Genomic DNA, 17,995 nt, shown 5'->3' on the forward strand with positions numbered 1-17,995 from the left:
AAGTGAATTATGATTAATTCATATTGTGAGACAAAATTGGCAAAATAAATGACTGAATAAAATGATAAGGAGTTCAACACTAGAACAATGACAAATTATAGCCAAAACGTTAATCTGTTAATGTAAATAGAATATCCGGAATGTGAACAATATATCGTTTCTTGGGATGAATTGTTCAAAATAAAGACAATTTTCTCAACTTCAGCGCTATCTTACATATGTGTACATTTATGAACTTTGTAGATAAAGACAGTTAAGAACAGGTTTATATCTTGATATAAAAGATCATGTACTTTGTAGCCTAATATAAAATTGTTTTCTAAAATATTTGTGATACCGTCTAGGTTACATATTAAATACACATATGAGGGCGTTAGCCCGATTTGGTGTATCTAATTTACACCAATATATTATTGTCAATGTAGAGTGATAGTTTGATAGGAGGGGGACTTTCAGCGATTTGACCATATGTTATTGAAAAGCATGATAAATGCAGGGTATTCTATTTTATTTAAAAAGTAAAATAACAAAAATACTGAACTCCAAGGAAAATTCAAAACTGAAAGTCCCTAATCAAATGTCGAAATAAAAAGCTCAAACACGTCAAACGAATGGAAAACAACTGTCATATTCCTGACTTGGTAAAGGCATTTTCGTTTGTAGAAAATTGTGGATTAAACCTTATGTTATAGCTAGCTAAACCTCTCACTTGTATGACAGTCATATATACTTTGTATCGACATTTAAGGAAAAGTTGTTCGTGATACTTACTATTATCTTGTATTTCGTTGTTGAAATTATGTTTACATGAAATGATGTAATGATGGAGTTTCCATCTTAGCATTTTATATATATTATCATTTAAATCATACAAACTGAATTGTAACATGTTGCTTGTGGATTGATTGAGTTTAGTATCCTGAGAGAATCCTGTAAATGTTTTACTATTCTAGCTGGTTATACATCTTCAAATTCTTTTATTTTATTTATGCCATTGACAGTAACGGACATGTTTAATACTTCATAGAATTTTTGGAAACAAATTAGAGTTTCAATATAATTAACCGTTCATTTGAAATTGCATCTTTTTTAGTTTTGACCATTCTGAGGTCCAGTAAGATTGTAAGGGTAATTCCTCCCATATCCCATTTGTGAAATATGCCTTTTATAGTCAATTATATCATTGATGTACACATGTCATCTTTTATATAATATTATCTAATTTGGAAAACTGAACATTTTCCTTTGAACTTTTTATAATATATATATTTAAGTAACAAAACATATTTATCCATTAAATGCATGAAACGTAAACTCTGTCTTGCTATCTCTCTAATCATCTCCGATGATTTTTTTTTTTATTAAACAGGTTATTTCAAACTCTTCTCTTATGCAAATTGGAGCATAAAAGAGCTTAGTTCCCATGAAGTCATACCGATACATCAATATTCAAATACTTCAGGTGGAATAAAACACACGGCTACGTATGCAAATTTACCTAATTAGCACTTCCTTCTATAGATACGGTACCAACTAATCGCGATTAAAACAGCATAATAAATGAAGCATATTCTTCCTATTAATAAACAACCGAAACTTCATGCACATGCATCTAGAATGTAACAAAATATGTACAATTTGTAAGTAAACAAAGCAAAATAAAAAAATAAACTCAAGAGAAAAACATTTTACAATACATATTTAGCTAAAAACATGTTGGTCTTTCAAAATCTTTAGCAAGCAAAATTAAATATCATTTGCTGTCATAAAGACAAATCTCAGGTTTTATTCAAGATAGTCATTATTTATTTCAGCTTATTTATAAAACAGCGGATACAATGTTTAAAAACAATATTAACAAAAATACCAAGGTAACTCCAAAAAGGGTGAGTCTGTAAAACCTGACAAAATCTAACTCAGACTATATATCAACAAACGGAACAAATAGAAAACCACTGTTAGATTCTTGACTTGGTACAGGCATATTTCAAGGAAAATGGTTTGTTTAACCGGGTTTTTTTGCTAGCAAAACCTCCTACTTGTATAATAGTTTTTTAAAGTTCGTACGCTCAAACGAAACATTTGAACATTTCTGTGATTTTCAGTCGCTAACACCTATGTTCAAATTGAAAAACGTTGTTAAAATCCTTAATGAAAAAAGATAAGCACCGTCTTTTATCAAAATGTCAGTAGAGAAAATTCTTTTGTTCACCTCATCTGTATAACCAGGAGTAAATTATTTGCATTCAATTTTTATGGAGCTCTACACTCATTATGCTATGTTTCACTCAGGGTAAAACTATACAATATTAAGAAACAGCTCGATTGGAATAGGATGAAAAATTTGAAAATATTCCGAAAGCCATCACGAGTTGGTTGACTGTTATGGAATATCTATTTCACAGATGACAACGGATATGTTCCAATTGTCGTAACCACAATTCGACCTCTTTTCTCGAATGTGACTTCTCGAATTAGACTTATCACCAGATTTGGTTTTTACTTACATGAGCAACATGACGGGTGTCGCATGTGGAGTAGGATCTTCTAACCCTCTAGGAAGACTTTAGATCGCCCTTTGTTTTTGTGTGGTTCGTGTTGCTCAGATTTCAGTTGTTTATGTTGTGTTTTGTGTACTTTTGTTTGTCTTCTCGCCGTTTTTCGTATTTTTCCATTGCAATGTCAGTTTGTTTTCGATTTATGAGTTTGCATATGCTTTTGGTATCTTTCGACTATTTTTTATGATATCACTTTTACCTTCCAACTGTTGTGATTCGAGCACTATTGATGACTAAATATAATATCGCTTCGAAGATTAACTTGAAACAAAGATATAACGATACATCTCGTCCAATATAACAATTGTAAGCAAACCATTAAACTCATTGGCAGCCATCTTTTTTTCATATACTTTTTGTGAAAAATAACGAATATCATGTCGACCGATTCCTGATCAATATTAAACAAATTTCTAAAAGTACAGACCCTGCTGACACTGTGGAACCATTGTCAGTGCATTCAATCATTACACATAAAATAGCAGTAAAATGTGTTTAACAAGTTTAAAACAAAATTTATTTGAATGGATAATTAAAAAAAAGATGAGAAGATAGCAAAAAGTAAAATGCAAAACTTAAGTCGAAGAGAAACTAACAACGCCATGGAAAAAACGAAAGACGACGAAAACATAAAAACAAATACACAAAACACCACATAGGAACCAAAAACTATGCAATCAAATCCCAGTGGGTCATTTCAGGTGTTTCTCAGGATAATCAGATCCGATTCCACCAGTGGTATCTCTTATTTTCCTCGAGGTAAGTACAACCTTAAACAAATTAGTGTAAGGTTTTTCTTTGTTGACTTATTTAGATCTTAATTTCGGGTATTAACTTCCCTCAGTAATATAACGATTAAGTGGTATGTTGTATCGTATACCTTTTTTATATTTGGTGCACAATTCCTCATTTTCACTTTCATATATATTAAGTGCTTCGGTCTCAAATATCACAATGAACTTGAGATTAACGACATTACTGAACGCTTCATATCGTCATGTTTTTTTCCTTGACATTTAAACACAGATGGAAGACTACAAACTAACATCTATAACCCACATGATGATTTCAACTTTCCAATTGTCAACTTCACTTTTATCAGCAGTAACATATCCTTTGTGTCATTGTATTTCGTTTACAGTATCTCAATTAATACGTTAACGCTAGTTCATGTTCACACTTCACGGACTTCATTAACAGGGATGTGCCGTTGCAAAACAATGGCTACACCAGAATTATGAGCGAGAACGACTGGAATCGATACGTTATATGTTTTACGGTCACCATTACGAATTGGTTGACTGATACGATGTTTCTGTGTCTCAACTCACAAGAACTAATTTACGTGTCTGGTCTGTAATTTTAACGATTGTGTCCTATTCCTGATTGTGACATAATGACTGAGTGTGTATTTGCAAAATGGTTGATGCAAAGCAGGAGACGCTAACCCTGTCAACGCACCTGGGCTTGCTCCTTTTTGGAGTTCATGTGTTTAATCCATAAACCGAAAAAGTCATGGTAATAGATAAAATAAATATGTTTTCAATTTGTTTTCAATTGTTATCATCATAATATTTTTCACTGAATCTTACATAAAGGGATTTTCATTTTTCTTTCAATGTTTAGCACAGCAGATACTACGAATGAACCTACTGGCATTTCGGGGTACACGAGGTCATTTGTAGTGTTTTCTATGGTTTATGTTGAATTTTAAGTTTCTGTTTTGTACTTTATTGACTTATGCTTTGTAGCCAAGATATTGGAAAGCCGATAACGTTGGTAACGATGAATTTGAGGTTTCAAAATGTTATAACAAATAAAAAAACTTATATTATATGTAATTTTATGCGACTGTCATACAAGTGAGAGGTTAAGCTAGCTATAAAACCTTTTCTACATAAGGAAATGCCTGTTTGATGTGTTTGAGCTTTTGATTTTGCAATTTTATAAGGGACTTTCCGATTTGAATTTTCCTTTGGAGTACAGTATTTTTGTTATTTTACTTTTTATATAGGATATTGTGGTTGTTTGTGTTATTTATGACATACTCAAATTAATATCTATAACGTACTCTTTCAGTAAAAATTGACCCTATATTAATTCCACTATATTGTAAGGTTCCTTTTGATCATAAGGCTTCTCAAACTTTCAGGTTGTTATACATCCTTGGCTTTAAATTTTTTTTGTTTTGAACATTTCTGTGAATATCAAATTCATAATACTTGAAAACTTGTCTATAAGAAATAATAGTCAAATCCATTTATGGCAAAGTATACGTAATTAGACAATACTTCGGATTTTGATGAAATTTTGCACGGTGGTAATGGATTCATTTTTGTCAGAAGAAATCAGTAAAAGAGAGACGAAAAATACCAAAGGAAAATTCAAACTCATAAGTCGAAAATAAACTGACAACGCCATGGCAAAAAAAGAAAACGACCAAGAGACAAACAACAGTATACAAAACACACCACTACCAAACAATAAAAACTGAGCAACACAAACCCTACCAAAATCCGGGGTTGATCTCAGGTGCTCTGGAAGAGTAAATAACCTCGTTATAGATACCAGGATTGAAATTTTGTATTTGCGCCAGACGCGCGTTTCGTCTACAAAAGACTCATTAGTGACGCTCAAATAAAAAAAAGTTAAAAAGGCCAAATAAAGTACGAAGTTGAAGAGCTTTGAGGACAGATCCTTCTCCACATGTGGTATTAAGTCTCGATATGAAGACAGTCAAAACGACAAAATAAGCGAACCGTATGACGTCGTCACGCATCCAAAACCGTTGCTTTTCTACGGTTTGTCATACATCACTCATACTCAAATGATTAAGACAGCAAAACACAAAACCGATGACCCCTAATATTTCATATCATTAAAACGGGAAATGTTTACAGTTCTTAAATATTCATTATTTTTTTTATTATTTTGTGGATGGATTTATGATCAAATCGCAACTTATAGTGGAAAAAGTTCATATTTTCCTCCACTTTTTACGGACAATTTATACGTTTATACAGGATTAAATTCGCTTAGCTTTCGAAAATTTTGGTCCTCAATGCTCTTCAGTTTCGTACTTTATTTGGTTTCTTTTAGTTTTTTTATTCGAGCGTCACTGATGAGTCTTTTGTAGACGAAATGCGCGTCTGGCGTACAAAATAGTATGCCTGATATCTACGATGGGTATGTTTACATTCCAAAGATGAAACGATAACGACTTCTAGCAAAAATATTTCGTTCAAACCTCTATAGGTGACTGTCTTGGACTTACAGTGAGTTGTGGGCATTTCCTCTATGTTTAAAGTATTAATTATAAGTAACTTTGACATGGAAAATAATGACGCTGTTCCTTTGCTTTTGATTTTGTCAAGTATTTGTGACATTAGTTATGCCGGAGCACCTGAGATCACCCCCAGTTTTTGGTGGTGTTCGTGTTGCTTAGTCTTTAGTTTTCTATGTTGTGTTTTGTGTACTATTGTTTGTCTGTTTGTCTTTTTCTTTTTTAGCCATGGCGTTGCCAGTTTATTTTCGATTTATGAGTTTGAATGTCTCTCTGGTATCTTGCGCCCCTCTTTTCTTTCGCCCCTCTTTTATGCCTCTATATTCTTTAGATTGCTTTCTAGTTTTGGTTAATCATGTTAATACAGTTGGTCAGCAATATTCTTCCTGATATTATCATATACATTGCTTATCACATAAAGAATCTTTTTATTTAAATAGTTCAATTATTGTAATATGTAATTGAAAACATATAGTATAGAATAAACTACAATCGCCGCCAATACTTACATTTTTACAAAGACAAAATTTATCTCATTAGTCCAGATAGAACGACAAACAAAACTCCACTCTATAGACATACACTAGGCTTTGAATATTAAATGCTTGGAACATGCGCTGTTCTCTATCCATTTTGTCCAGTGTTCTACCAGGTAGCAATTGATATTTTACTTTAGCTCGGTGATTAATTAGTATAATTCATTCAGACAAAACTTCCTACACGAGGATCGGAGGTTACTCTTTTCATTGTGAACTTTCCATTTCTATGTAGCAACATTCCAGCAGCGCCTGCAAACGGTGTATATACTAGTATCTCCCAGTTGATACGATATTCCAGGGCTTTTATTTCCTATCATAATTTCCTTGATAGAGGGTTGCTGCTCACTAGGAAGCTATTAAACCAAGAGTTCCAAGTGGTGAAGTTGAAATTATCCCATTTTTGACGGACGCCATCATGAGTTGGTTGACCGTTGTGGAATATCAGTTTCACAGATGATAGCGGATATGTTCCTATGGCGTCTGTGGCGTATTAAATTATAATCCTGATACCTTTGATAACTATTTACACCACTGGGTCTATGACACTGCTGGTGGACGTTTCCGTCCCCGAGGGTATCACCAGCCCAGTAGTCAGCACTTCGGTATTGACATGAATATCAATTGTATGGTCATTTTTATAAATTTCCTGTTACAAAACTTTAAATATTTCGAAAAACTAAGGATTTTCTTATCCCAGGAATAGATTATCTTAGCCGTATTTGGCACAACTTTTTGGAATTTTGGGTCCTCAATACTCTTCAACTTTGTACTTGTTTGGCTTTATAACTATTTTGATCTGAGCGTCATTGATGAGTCTTATGTAGACGGAACGCGCGTCTGGCGTATTAAATTATAATCCTGGTACCTTTGATAACTATATATTCCTAATGTCGTAACCACAATCCGGTCCCCCTTTTACCGAATGTGACCTACGAATTAGACTTATTACCGGGTTTGTACTAACATGAGCAACACGACGGGTACCACATGTGGAGCAGGATCTGCTTACCCTTCCGGAGCACCTGAGATCACCAAACGTTTTTGGTGGGGTTCGTGTTGCTCAGTCTTTAGTTTTCTATGTTGTGTTTAGTGTACTAGTGTTTGTTTGTTTGTCTTTGTCTTTTTTTTTTGCCATGGCGTTGTCAGTTTATTTTCAACTTGTGAGTTTGAATGTCCCTCTGGTATCTTTTACCCCTCTTTTTCAGAACATCTATTATAGTACCAACCGTTCAACCTTTTTCAGTTCCCAACTAAGTTGCTCATAGTTTCCTATTCATCTGCTTTGTTTCATACGGTAACTCATCAACAAGAAAACAAAAGTTATCTAGAGGTCAAAATAGAGTCTCGTGTAATAGACAAAGTCTAAGAGGCAAACAAAAACAAAACAATTTTGAGATTTAGCACAATTACTAAAAAATCATCAAAGATACCAGTCTATAGTACGCCAAACGATACCAGTCTATAGTACGCCAACCGATACCAGTCTATAGTACGCCAACCGATACCAGTCTATAGTACGCCAAACGATACCAGTCTATAGTACGCCAAACGATACCAGTCTATAGTACGACAAACGATACCAGTCTATAGAACGCCAAACGAACGCTTCTTCTGCATAAGACTAAGAAGTGAATCAAAAAAGTTGGAAGGCCAAATCAATATCAAAGTTGAAGAGCATTAAAACCAAAAGTTAAACAAAATTGTGCCAAGTCTGGCAAAGGTGATCTATACCTGGGGTAGATACCTTAGTTTTTTCCACTATACCTGGGGTAGATACCTTAGTTTTCTCCAATGTATTTAACAATATATAAACAGTGAATTTACAGGAAATGAATATATCAATGATATTTCATACCTACACGGGAGCGCTGACAACTGGGCTGGTGATACCATCGGGGACGAAACGTCGACTAGCAGTGGCATTGACCAATTGTAAAACTCGTCATAGATAACGATGTGTTCACACGAAAACCAAAACGACTTGTTTTTATATTCTTACGTCCAAATTGTTAATCACTAATGACAAAATGCGCTTTTGTTATTGCTTTGTTGGAATTGTTGTCTCGCTGTTGACTTCTTCGCCAAAAGTCCTTTTATTCATAGATAAAAACAAAAATATGAATTCACAAAGAATGAAAAGAAAACAAAGGTTATCAATATTTATTTATTTATTTACTCAACTTTATGACATGTAATGCAAAGAAAAATTGTGCGGATGAACACTAAAATACTAGGCGAGGTAAATAGGTTGAGATCTTCAAATTATTGATACACAACATTCATACACCTTACATAACGTTGGTGAAAACTATCCACGTACAAAGAGTGCATCCAAAGATCCAATGAGAGTGTAATGTACTTTCTTTTCTGTTTGTATTGCTGTAGTCTTCACAGAAATGTTTTACTTACAATTAACATGCCATTGCTATAGTTTTAATATTATAATATAATTAAATGTGTATAACCAACGACACATCTTGTGAGATAAAAAGAAAAAAAAAATCTTACGTAATATCGTCTTATTCATAACAACCTTTGATATGTCATCTGCTGTTACAAACAGATGTTTTAAAAACAATACTTTTTATAGTGATTATTCATCTGTCGAAAGTTCTACTGACCAGTTAATTATGACTAAAAAATTGAGATGTCAGGCTAAAAAATAAATGCCCCAAAAGCAATTTACAATGTAAGAAAAATGATATACATTATAACAACCAATAACAACAATTAAAAGCGAAGTAAAAATTAACATTAACCATTTACAAATAACAGATAACATACTGGATTTCATATCATGTGACTGTCATGTGACTGTCATGTGATGAGTGATGCTACGAAATGTTTGTGAACTACATATAGCATGTGCTGCACAAATAGCATATGTTGGAGCACTAGTAGCGCTGAATGTTTATTTGAGTTTTTATTTCCTGAGCACTAGAACTGGCAATGAAAGGTTTATATTTAACCATATCTGTCGTAAATAAATGTCTTTAGTATCCGACTTGCACAATAAATACCAGGAACAAAACGTTTTCTCAGTTATCTCCCTTTTTTAATTCACATTCCCCTATGAGTTCCAAATCAGTACTGGAGAAACTATGCAGTCATTGACCGTCTAAACTGGATTTCCTAATGGGTAAATCAGAATGTCTACGGTTGTCACCGTCATTGCAATCTAGGCCAATATTGTGACGTCATTGCGCCCATATGTGACCCCATATCTGGATGTCCACCGCCAGGTACTTGTATCGGAACGGACACACCCGGTGAAATTAAACCTGAAAGAGAAATACATTGTCTTACAACATTCCAATTCAAAAAACAGTATTGTGCTTTTATTTCATATGAATAGTTAATAGTTTTACAGTAGATAAATGTTCCCAATTAATTCTATTGATGAAATATGTGACATATCTTGAGGGTATTTCATAAAAACAAATACTAGCTGCATAGTAGAACCTATGTTACACTTCTGTACTGTCTAACAACATTTTCAACCTATGAATATAAGAGTAAATTGAGGTCATTTTTGTCATCCTTCACTTGGTCCAAAGTATTTTATTCTATCACATATGCAGTCATTTTTTTTCGAGCTTGTTCGGTTTTTTGTTTTAGGTTTTAAATCGAAGGATCTGTTTCCCGAGCATTTCGTGTTTTTTTCTAACAACAAAGACATTTCACTTACCCGTTGATGCACCATTATGGGAACTATGCGTTAATTGGCTTTGCATACCGGAAGCTGGATTGCATGATGGACGGGAGTAACTTAAAGACAAAGGATCGTAGCCTCGTGATGAGTATTCTGTAAATATACATTGTCTATGATTAGGTTCTACTTATATTTGTATAGCACAGCTTGATTGTTTTAGTTATAACAATACTATGGTGTTTATTAACGTAGTACTTGTTTATGATAAAAGTGATTTATGTAAGACAAATATATAGAGTAAACGTTATCGAGATAAAAACCCTTCAGTGCTCTTGATTCAAACGCAAGCATCTATGTTATCGTAAATATCTATTTTCTTTAGTTTAATCAAAATTATCATTTATAGTGTGCTTATTTATATTTTGTGTGGTAATAAAATAAATAATTTTTTGCATTATTATCAAATCAGAAAAATACAAGGATAAGGACGACGATGAATATGATGTTTTGATATAAACATTAACGTATACGGTGCATACAATAACTTCTTTATAGCTTTATATGTTATTCCCTTTAAGATATTTTTCAATAACAAAATTATGAAATTCGTGTGCATCTTCTTTTTGACTTAGATTTAAGAAGGCATCAAAGAGTTGATCAAAAGAAAAAAGTGAGAAGTTGAAGGCGGACTACTAACCTGGAATCATACATGAGTACGATGATGCGTTACTGGACTGTAGGCAGGCTGGATTTGCTGAGAGATTATTGGATAGCGAATAACTGGCGGTGGGCATTGTCATTGAGCTAAAATCAATAAGTCCAGAAGTTGTTATTAGGAACAATGCAATTCGTTTAAAAACAAGTTAAAATAGAAATTATTGTTAACTGCATAAAGTACATAAAGAAAACTTATACAAAGGACAATAGAATATCACATCGGTTATAAGTAATGTGAACAATTTTGAAATAGTCTGATTTATATAGATCTAACGAATAAATATTAAAAGAAACCATTTTTTTTAAAACTGTAAGATGTATTCAAAAATGTATAAATATTTATTACCTGTAAGAATCTGACATTGTTCCTATAGGTTGGTGTATAGATGGATACATTCCATTCGGAAAACCACCATTCACTTGTAATCTGGGTGCTCCATTTGGAATATCCCGTCTTTGATTGCGTAGTTTTTCCTCTCGACGCCATTTCGCTCTTCTGTTTGAAAACCAAACCTATAAATTGAATGATAGTATTTCATTTTTGTTTAACAATTATATGTAGCTGTCAAATTGTCAGATCATTCTACCCTTTGTATAGATCTCGAATCGATATACATGTATCATTTAACTTTTTATTACTTAATGTTTGTTAGAAAACATTCATCATTACATTAATAATTCATCTACAGTTTCGCAAGTTATACCGATTAGTTATGATACCTTTATTATTATACGTTAAACGCGGTTTTACATGTGTGGATCATAATTAATAAATATAGAAATTGTTTAAGCACGTGGTTCATAATTAATAAATATAGAAATTGTTTAAGCAATCATTAAACTACTGATTCACCTGCACAATCATAGCTAGTTCCAATATAATACTCTACTTCCCATTATTTATTCATTAAATCGGAATATTGAAAATATTTTCTTGAATACATGTTAAAAGAATATTGAACATTTTTACATCGCATACCTGTATCCGTGCTTCTGGTAAATCTATTTTCTGTGCTAATCTTTCTCTTGCAAAAACATCTGGATAATGTGTTCTTTCAAATTCTACAATTCAATTAGTTTATTTATAAAAAAAATTAAATGTAAACACAAACCAGGAGGTAAAAAGTATATGTGATTTAGAAAGCAATGTACGAGCGTCAATGACGAGTGACAAACTATAAATCTCTCAGTCTATACAGGTTAAGAATAGATTGAAGAGAGATGACCAAATATCTGTTATTAACACCAAAGACTCAACAGACATACAGACATAAAGACACAAACACACGTACAATGAAAAAGAAACGACAACCATTGTGTTTTCTGACCTGCAATTTATGATCCATGTAAATGTGGTCAACTTTTTTAATTTTCAATCTTTCTTGTATCACATTCACAAATAATAATAATAATAATAATAATAATAATAATAATAGTTTTCTGAAGTATACCAAAATGATATGTAACTTAATTTATTTTTATATGTTTTATTTTACTATTGTGATTATAAATAAAATTTAATATAATAAAAGGAGTCAAACAATTGTATAACATCAATTTAAAAAATTCCCCAAAACGTATGACTGCCGACTAAACGGTATGTGCTTTTCTCATTGTTGAAGATCGTACGGTTGCCGATAATTGCTTACATCCAGTTAATTTCGACTTGGATGATAGTTGTCTCACTTGCATTCATACCACATCTCCTTATTCTATATAGGTAATTTGTGAAGACTTTTCGTGTATATATGCTATACCAGTTTGATACTTAAAGAGTTATAAGAAGATGGGGTATGAGTGCCAATTAATGAGACAACTCTCCATCCAAGTCACAATTTGTAAAAGTAAACCATTATAGTTCAAAGTACGGCCTTCAACACGGAGCCTTGGCTCACACCGAACAGCAAGCTATAAAGGGCCTCTGAAATAATTAGTGTAAAACCATTCAAACAGGAAAACCGACGGTCTAATCTATATAAAAAACGAGAAACGAGAAACACTTATGAACCACATCAACAAACGACAACCACTGAACATCAGGTTCCTGACTTAGGAAAGAGTCAATATTACAGAAAATAATGTTTTAAAAGCACAGAGTTTAACAGCAGCTTTAAATCATTTACCTTTTTCCAAAGCTTCAATTTGCGTGGCTGTAAAAGACGTTCTGTTGCGTTGCAGTTTTCTTTTAAGACGCATGCGTAATTGTTCATCGGCTTCTCCATTCTGTCCCTCGCTATTATTGCTTTCTGAACTCGAATGGACGCCATCGATATCTGTAACATATCAAACAAACATTTATGTAATATGCTATAAACTTTGTATTCTTGTTTACTATTTAAAGTAATGAAATGTGAAATCGGAATATCTTTGTTGATAAATCGAAGTTTTATTGTATTTAATGCAGAAACAGTACTGCTCAAATTAAAATCAATAAACTAATGCCCGATTGCCTGCAGAACAAGCTAAGGAATTAACTACTATCAAATGTCTGTCAAGGTTTCTTTTTTGAGTCATATTCAGGCTATTGAAATATCCAAAAGCAATTAGGCTTGGATAAAACGTATTGGAGAAAGTTCCATGTCGGTGTAAATCATTGGGTTCCAGTTGAACATTTACTAGTGTACTGGACATGCAATTAAATTGAAAAGTTGTATATACGATTGTTAATTTTGCAACATGCAACAACCTCATTAGATTTGAAATTTGAAATTTAAAATGCATCGTACATGCAATTAGGTGCAAACATTTTGATTCATGAAGGTTTTAAATAACGTAAACCGTTAAAAGTACTCGATATTGCATTTATTATCATTATAAAATGACTTGTACAACATTTGGGAGTTTTTACGTGCAAATAATGCAAGTATACCTGTTTGTGTGGATCTGATCTCAATAAAACGTACTTGTTAACCGGATCAAAACTCTTTGAAATTACTCTTTACATTGTTATGGTGTGGTTTTAAAATGACCCAGATGCATAATAAATGTACAATATTTATTGAAATTGTTTGATATTAAGAGTTTGATATTCAATATAAGGCAGAACAGAGGAATTGTCCTTATTTTATTGTATTTTTAGGAATGTTACCAAATCTTGTAAAGCTAGGACCACATCAATGAGATGTAATTGTGTTTAGTCCTGGTGGGTCGATACGCTTACAAGCTGGTTATGATTAATACTATAAAATATACACAATGAATATATAGTTTTCATTCCTATCAAAATTACAACAGAAAATTTCACTTAACATCAAAGAGCCTGTCCCACGTGCGCTTTTATTATTATCCAATGGAGTGAGCGATATGTCTTCAATACTGATTTAATAGCGATCATGGTGCAGTTTACTCTTCATCAAAGTTACAATAATCAAAGGATGAAGAATCAATGACCGCCCAGGACAGCTATTTTTCCGGAACTCACAATCCTACAGAGTTGGAGCATCATTTCCTATTCTGGGACGATGTTAAAAAGAAGTAAAGTGATTGCCATATTTTCTTACAATTTTGTTGAAGTGCTTGATTTCTATGATAACTGGTCCTCAAAACGTCTGCTTAATTTATTAATCAATTGGTATTTCTGCTACTTTTAGGATTAAATAATCGATATTTTTATTAATGGATATAACTATTCCACTTTTTAATTCAATTATATATGTTTCATGTTTGAAACACTCAATTAATCAAGGTGACTTTGATTTCATTTCATCTCGCCAACAAAAGATGTAATCATTCGGTGAAATTTGCAAAAGAATCTGCCAATTATCGTTAGCATTCAGGTATCATTAAACCATTGACAAGAAAGCCTGTCTATAATCCAGTATAAACTTTAGTCTTTTATTACAATGCTTTACTTTGAACCCTTATATGTTTACTTGTATCATGACTGAAGAACCAGGAACAAGATGAAATGCTTATTATGAGATAATATGTGATATGGAATTTAATGAGACACATACATAATGGTCTTTCACTTCCATGTTACTAGAAGGAACTTCGGGATTCTCGATTGAACCGATGTTTCAGTTGCATGTAATAAGAAAAGTTAAGTGTTGCCCTAGCAAGAAAGTTTTAATTGTTATTTGGAAGATTCCAGTTTTTGGCCAAACCACGGAATGTAATGTCTAAGTGTGATCAAGGAGCAGAGAATAAACCACGAAATGTGATGTCTAAGGGTGATCAAGGATCGATCAGAGAATAAACCACGGAATGTAATGTCTAAGGGGGATCAAGGACCAGAGAATAAACCACGGAATGTAATATCTAAAGATGATCAAGGAGAACTTATTAAGTGTGGTATGTCGTACTGTACAGTATTTGGTCTGTTGTACTGTACAGTATTTGGTCTGTTGTACTGTACAGTATTTGGTCTGTTGTACTGTACAGTATTTGGTCTGTTGTACTGTACAGTATTCTTGATAACTCCTGGAATCCCTTTTATTCATTATTAAAACTTTCCAGTATGCTCAGTGAATTTAAAGTTGCTTAAGCGTAACCAAAAGTTCAATTAGAGTAATCAGGTAGCTTCAGATTGTATTGTAAGAGTTCGTTGGTGTAATCAGTGACCTTATACTTCACGGAACTTAAGATTGTTTACTAAAGTTCATTGGTGTGATCAGGGACCTTTTAGTTCCATATTGTAATCAGGGAACTTCACAGATATAAGCAGGGAACCATGTTCTTTAATTGATTCGAACACTTGTTTACTTCATTTCAATGAGGATAAGGTCAAAACTATAAACTATATATCATTATATGGTGTATGATACTGATGTCACTGAGCACGGAAACAGTTTTATAGGTTTTACACACTTCCCAAAGTTTTAGAAAAAGCCTTGTTAGTTGTTCATATTCATTATATATACATGAAGCTTTTAATTTCGTACCTGATATATTTTAATATTGACTTTGAGAATACCATTATTACATGTACGTGTAAGTCAAAAGTTATCATCGGTCATATTTATAGTAAACGTCTTTGTTGTTAAACAAACAATAGCTTTTAACATAAAAAATAAGTTTAACAATGATTAAGATCAGATTTACAGCTAGACTGTACTAGAAAAACCTCGGGAAAATTATTGGGCGTATACATTTTAATGGTTCTGTTTTCAGAATGGTCACTCAATGGATTACACTGTTCAACTCCACCAAAAAAGACGTTTTTTAACAAAACTTAAACTCACATATTATTTTAAATATAGGTTCTAACTTGTTCGTATATAACAGAAAGTCGATATATGGCGTTATAATGTCTCTTACATAAAACATGGTAATTAGATATTTTGGAAACTGCCTCAGATTTATATGTTCATATAAGAACGAATAATTGTATATTGTCTTTTGAGAGAGAAAAAACAACATAATGCTATTGTAAAATTGCATTTTATATGAAACAAATTAAAGTAGTTGATAATTTGGTACTGTATTTTAAATTTTTTTAGCTTTAGCGATATCAATTCATTTTTTTTTCCAACATCAGAGCAATAAACACGTAAGTAACTTGAAATTGGTTGTGTAATTTAAAGAACGAGTATTGTTTGGGTACTAACTTGGTGTTTTTTTACCCAAAACATCCTTTATTTATTTTGAACATGTATTGTTCAGATAAAATGAGTACACTCCCTCTACAACGAGTAAATTGAAATTGTACAGGAAATGAAATGTCAAAATTATCAATGAACCTTATTTTGATATTGGCTTTAAAGTTTCCGAAACATATATAAATGTCGTATATCATTTTTTTACTTAATAAATGTATTCAATTTTATAATTCAACAATTCTAAAAAAAAAAAAGCTAATAAAAGTATAAAGTTATACCGTATAGTGGAAACAATTTACATTTAAAAATCACGTGATTAAAGTTCAGTCCCATTCATAATATTACCATACGGTAGAAAAAACAAGTCGTTGAGGCGAATGATTCTAACCCATATAATGCTTTATACTACCAATAAATATACTCATGATTTTATTTGAGGCATATTATTTTGATTTTTAGTTGATATTTTTCGGCAAACTTGTACCAAAAATTAAGGCGCAGTGGCAAGTTGAAGATAGAAAATTTAGGCCATTGTTTGATGTCCTCTTTGGTAAAAGCTCAATGTGTCTTTTCTTTGTATTTTCAATTTTTTAGATCCCAACATTTATGATGAATATAAATACAGATACGCCGATGTTATATTTCAATTTGATTTAAGACAGATAGACATTTTATTAAATTTGGGAAAAACAGCTTTTACTTTGGAAGATAAATAAATGTTTATTTGTAATAGAGCTCCTGCAGTTTTCTGCAGATATTTCTAGGCCAACGTTGATCTTATTTTGTTGCACTTGATATTTCATCTTTATACTGGTCTATTCCCCGCAGGTTTGAATTTTATTTCATATGTATAGAAAGAGATACTTGTTAGACGTCATTAAGACATTACTCATTGATTCATGTTCCTTCCATGGGATAACCTCTTTAATTTCTCAGTCCAAATCAATGACTAACATTTCTTGACTTTTGGACATTGAATGTTATGCAGTAAAAAAACATGGTATATAAATGGACACCTTCGCTCAGTAGTACTTATCTTACTGTATAGTTATGTTGTATCCTTAAGACAAGAAGCCGTTACAATGATATAGAAAATTTCACAAGTTTGTAGTCTTCCTGGCGCCTTATGGTTTGTTAAATTTAAAGCGATCCTTAAATATTTTTCCAAAAGATTAAAATTCAAATTCTTATTCAAAAACATTTACGTTTCTTATTAAAAATATCACTTTAAACGGATTTTAACTTTCACAAATAATCAAATCTTCTTAATAATATGTGATGTGTTATTCCAATTGATATCTAAGTAGGTATTGATAAAGACAGACAAACTCGTATAGTGTTTAGTATTTTGGTGTTCACTCATTTTTATTCAAAATTAGTGGGTTCGTTACCTTCCCTACGTTAGTGCTTAGGGGTGATGATGTAACAGAATTAACATTCCTTTTAGATCTGACCCACAACAGTTTGTGGATTGAATATTCTTCACTTGATTTGGGTCGTTGATAATTTTCTGCTTTCGGTTCATTTTTGAAGGTTTCATATACTTTCCTTACAATTGGCCGGACAATTTGGCGAATGACCCAATTAAATCAAACTAACGATACAGAGTTTGGATTACGAAAATATGTAAATCTGTGATGTTTTAAGATGAGCTATATTATATGTGAGGCAGATTAAAATAGAAGGGTTTGAAAGAGCGTACAGAC

At 32.3% G+C, this 17,995-nt stretch overlaps 1 protein-coding gene across 4 annotated transcripts in view; it reads right to left on the minus strand.

Moving 5' to 3' along the window:
- Positions 1–8,526: 8,526 nt before the first annotated feature.
- Positions 8,527–17,995, minus strand: part of LOC127704563 (paired box protein Pax-6-like) — a 40,915-nt gene continuing 31,446 nt past the window's right edge. For all 4 annotated transcript variants that reach the window (XM_052208681.1, XM_052208683.1, XM_052208680.1 and 1 more), the window contains 6 exons: positions 12,873–13,022; positions 11,729–11,811; positions 11,096–11,262; positions 10,730–10,836; positions 10,069–10,185; positions 8,527–9,661 (listed from right to left, as the gene is read on the minus strand). In XM_052208681.1, coding sequence (XP_052064641.1) covers positions 9,549–9,661; positions 10,069–10,185; positions 10,730–10,836; positions 11,096–11,262; positions 11,729–11,811; positions 12,873–13,022 — 737 coding nt within the window. In that variant the 3' untranslated portion in view covers positions 8,527–9,548. The remainder of the gene's footprint in view (positions 9,662–10,068; positions 10,186–10,729; positions 10,837–11,095; positions 11,263–11,728; positions 11,812–12,872; positions 13,023–17,995) is intronic.

Source organism: Mytilus californianus, unplaced genomic scaffold (assembly GCF_021869535.1).
Source record: "Mytilus californianus isolate M0D057914Y unplaced genomic scaffold, xbMytCali1.0.p SCAF_6, whole genome shotgun sequence".
In the NCBI taxonomy this organism is placed as follows: Eukaryota; Metazoa; Mollusca; class Bivalvia; order Mytilida; family Mytilidae; genus Mytilus; species Mytilus californianus.